The 4,104-nt window shown below is 44.9% G+C and overlaps 1 protein-coding gene across 1 annotated transcript in view; it reads left to right on the forward strand.

Annotated features, from left to right (window-relative positions):
• The window catches only part of LOC138371708 (uncharacterized), a 20,848-nt gene extending 17,197 nt beyond the window's left edge, over positions 1–3,651 (forward strand). Inside the window, exon 2 of the mRNA XM_069336726.1 lies at positions 3,271–3,651. Coding sequence (XP_069192827.1) covers positions 3,271–3,651 — 381 coding nt within the window. The remainder of the gene's footprint in view (positions 1–3,270) is intronic.
• Positions 3,652–4,104: the final 453 nt, after the last annotated feature.

Here is a 4,104-nt window from a genome sequence, read left to right on the forward strand (position 1 = left end):
ATATACCCATCTATCCATCTATCTATCCATCGATTTCTTATACTAAGGAAAATTTTCCCTTAATGGCCTCTCATTTTTGCTGTTTTCAAGAAAATACTTTTCATTCGAATTTTTCTTCCTTAACATAACATACGCGAATGAAATGTAATGTCAAACAAGTTATTATGTTTCAATCTCTTCCTCTTCTCTCTTTCTCTCTTAATATAGTAAATATAGTTTAATATATTTAAGTAATAATTACTTAATATAGTAATATAATACTGAGTATTTTGTGCAGTGACCATGAATGTCTCTCATGTACTATAGTGGGTTAAAGGCGCACCAGCTATGTTAGTTGCTGTGAAGCATCTCTGCTGGCTAGGGTTCGAGTCTCCTGCTGGGTAAGTGTTCTAAAGTTGTTTAACTTCACTTGCGAGTTTAGGCAAGTTAGTGCATATAGTATGTGTGTGTATATATATATATATATATATATATATATATATATATATATATATATATATATATATATATATATATACATATATATATATATATATATATATATATATAACTGAAAACTCACACCCCAGAAGTGACTCGAACCCATACTCCCAGGAGCCACGCAACTGGTATGTACAAGACGCCTTAATCCACTTGACCATCACGACCGGACAAAATGAGGTGATAGCCGAAGCTATTTGAACCACCCCACCGCCGGCACTCGGATAGTAATCTTGGGCATAGCATTTTACCAAATCACCTCATTCTTTGGGGCACACGTGAGGAACACAAATGCGAACAAGCCTGAATGGTCCCCAGGACAATATGCAACTGAAAACTCACACCCCAGAAGTGACTCGAACCCATACTCCCAGGAGCCACGCAACTGGTATGTACAAGACGCCTTAATCCACTTGACCATCACGACCGGACAAAATGAGGTGATAGCCGAAGCTATTTGAACCACCCCACCGCCGGCACTCGGATAGTAATCTTGGGCAACTAGTTCGAATGTTGTAGCTACTTCGTGTGGTAACCTTATGGTTACCTTGTGATGGTTTCGGGGCTTAGCGTCCCCGCGGCCCGGTCCTCGACCAGGCCTCCCCATTGCTCCCAGAGAGAGGAAATGTCACTTCTGTCACTTCTGGGGTGTGAGTTTTCAGTTGCATATTGTCCTGGGGACCATTCAGGCTTGTTCGCATTTGTGTTCCTCACGTGTGCCCCAAAGAATGAGGTGATTTGGTAAAATGCCTTGCCCAAGATTACTATCCGAGTGCCGGCGGTGGGGTGGTTCAAATAGCTTCGGCTATCACCTCATTTTGTCCGGTCGTGATGGTCAAGTGGATTAAGGCGTCTTGTACATACCAGTTGCGTGGCTCCTGGGAGTATGGGTTCGAGTCACTTCTGGGGTGTGAGTTTTCAGTTGCATATTGTCCTGGGGACCATTCAGGCTTGTTCGCATTTGTGTTCCTCACGTGTGCCCCAAAGAATGAGGTGATTTGGTAAAATGCTATGCCCAAGATTACTATCCGAGTGCCGGCGGTGGGGTGGTTCAAATAGCTTCGGCTATCACCTCATTTTGTCCGGTCGTGATGGTCAAGTGGATTAAGGCGTCTTGTACATACCAGTTGCGTGGCTCCTGGGAGTATGGGTTCGAGTCACTTCTGGGGTGTGAGTTTTCAGTTGCATATTGTCCTGGGGACCATTCAGGCTTGTTCGCATATATATATATATATATATATATATATATATATATATATATATATATATATATATATATGACCATATCAGAGATATGTGACCATATCTCTCCCGTTTTTTGCCTCTTTAGTTGACGTGAGGTTTAGTTCCCTAAACTTATTTATTTTATTTTATTTTATTTATATATACAAGAGTTCTTACATTCTTGTACAACAATTAGCACGCGTAGCATTTCGGGCAGGTCTTTAATCCTAATATTCCCTGGAATACGATGCCGCCCAATCGTTTAACAACCAGGTATCCATTTAACGTTTGGGTAAGCAGAGGCAACAGGATTTGCGCCCAATAAATCCTCCCGGCCAGGATACGAACCCAGGACACAGCGAAACGCCAGGCGAGTGTCTTATCACTACGCCGCGGGGACTGCGTAGGAACATTTCCTCTCTCTGGGAGCAATGGGGAGGCCTGGTCGAGGACCGGGCCGCGGGGACGCTAAGCCCCGAAACCATCACAAGGTAACCATAAGGTTACCACACGAAGTAGCTACAACATTCGAACTAGTTTCACCACCTAACAATAGTAACAACCAATATAACAAGTTGTAACAACGTTCTAATGCGTCATATAAACGTTATGACAAGATGTAACAACTTTATTTATAAGTTGTAACAAGCGGAAAATAGGGAGAGTTACGGTGTATCTTTGCAGGGTTGTACTCACCAAGATGTACTCAGCTACATGTGCTTGCAAAGTCGAGTATCGGCACTTGAACTCCAGCTGCCAAACACTTTTACCAAAGAGCTGAAGCTCAACCCCCACAAGCACAACTAGGTGAGTACTAGTAGTTCAATGCTATGGTTATTCAGCGGTTTTTCTTATAATTAACAAAAATGATACATTTCATTAACAACTTTACATTATTTTTTTTCATATTGTATATTACATAGTTATTAATGTATATGTAATTACCATATGTATTCAGCAAGGATTGACAACCTCTTGATGTAAACCATTCCATTTATTTACGAAATTTCTGAAATTTCTGAAAATTGCAAAAATTTCGTAAATATTTTTTTTATTTACTCAAAATGCAATTACTGACTTGTCTGTGAATGATCTGTGTCGCTCTTTTAACATTTTAATGTCTTCGTTCTACTGTTCTTCAGCAAGAACATTGCATCTCTATCTACCCGATCAGATCCGTGTAAAATCTAGTCTTTCATTATCTTAGCTTCCCTATTACTTCAATAGTTCTCTCCACTCTAGTAACTTGCCTTTCACTGACCCATTGCTTGCTTCCTCTGAGAGGACGATCACTCAACCAACTTAGCATTCTTCTCTCTCTACGGGCAGGGAGGCGTTGAAGCACGTGCGTGCGTGCGTGGGTGCGTGCGTGTGTGTGTGTGTGTGTGTGTGTGTGTGTGTGTGTGTGTGTGTGTGTGTGTGTGTGTGTGTGTGTGTGTGTGTGTGTGTGTGTGTGTGTGTGTGTGTGTGTGTGTGTGTTTGTGTGTATGTGTGTGTGTGTCGTTAAATTAAAAAAACAAAAAGTGACTGAAATGGCGGTATAACGCTCCATTTCGTGCATACAAGGAGTACAATCTGGGCCATCAAGGACAAAGAGGTGGACGACCCAGTTTAGGGGGTGGAGGGCGGTGGGCCAGGCGGCGGCGGGCCAGGCGGCGTGGGCCAGGCGGCGGTGGGCCAGGCGGCGGTGGGCCAAGCAGCGGCGGGCCAGGCGGCGGCGGGGCAAGCGGCGGCGGGCCAGGCGGCGGGCCAAGCAGCGGCGGGCCAGGCAGCGGCGGGCCAGGCAGCGGTGGACCAGGCGGCGGCGGGCTAGGCGGCGGCGGGCCAGACGGCGGCGGGCCAGGCAGCGGCGGGCCAGGCAGCGGCGGGCCAGGCGGCGGTGGACCAGGCGGCGGGGGTGAAGCAACAGGAGAAAGTGGTGCAAGGAACAACCTTGGTAGGGTCTGACGTCGTGGTGAACACACGCCCTCAGAGCCTCCACGAGCAACACTTACTGCCTCTCAGCTTCATCCCCTTGCCCTTCTGTCCTACCTTTCCCTTTCCCTTCTCCTGCCATACCCTCTCCCTTAGACTTATCAAGGACCCACTAGGACATGGGTGTCAAACTTCTTTACTATGGTGGCCCATGATGAGGAAGACCTTCCCCTCCAAGGCAGGAGTGGAGCGCTTCTAAAATAATGGAAATAATGGAATCTTCACATTCATACGTACTTCCAGTCTTGGCCACAATCTTTGAAGCAAAATACTTGATCTTTGGATAATTTGTTTTCATACATTTATAAAATTTTCCAGTTTTCTGTTCTCGAAAGTTTTCCTTTAAAACAGAGTCACATTGTACATGTATATCACGCTGAACAAGTTCTGGTATTAACACTGATAGAGAATGGGAATCGAAAAATG

Source organism: Procambarus clarkii, chromosome 36, assembly GCF_040958095.1.
Source record: "Procambarus clarkii isolate CNS0578487 chromosome 36, FALCON_Pclarkii_2.0, whole genome shotgun sequence".
Classification (NCBI taxonomy): domain Eukaryota; kingdom Metazoa; phylum Arthropoda; class Malacostraca; order Decapoda; family Cambaridae; genus Procambarus; species Procambarus clarkii.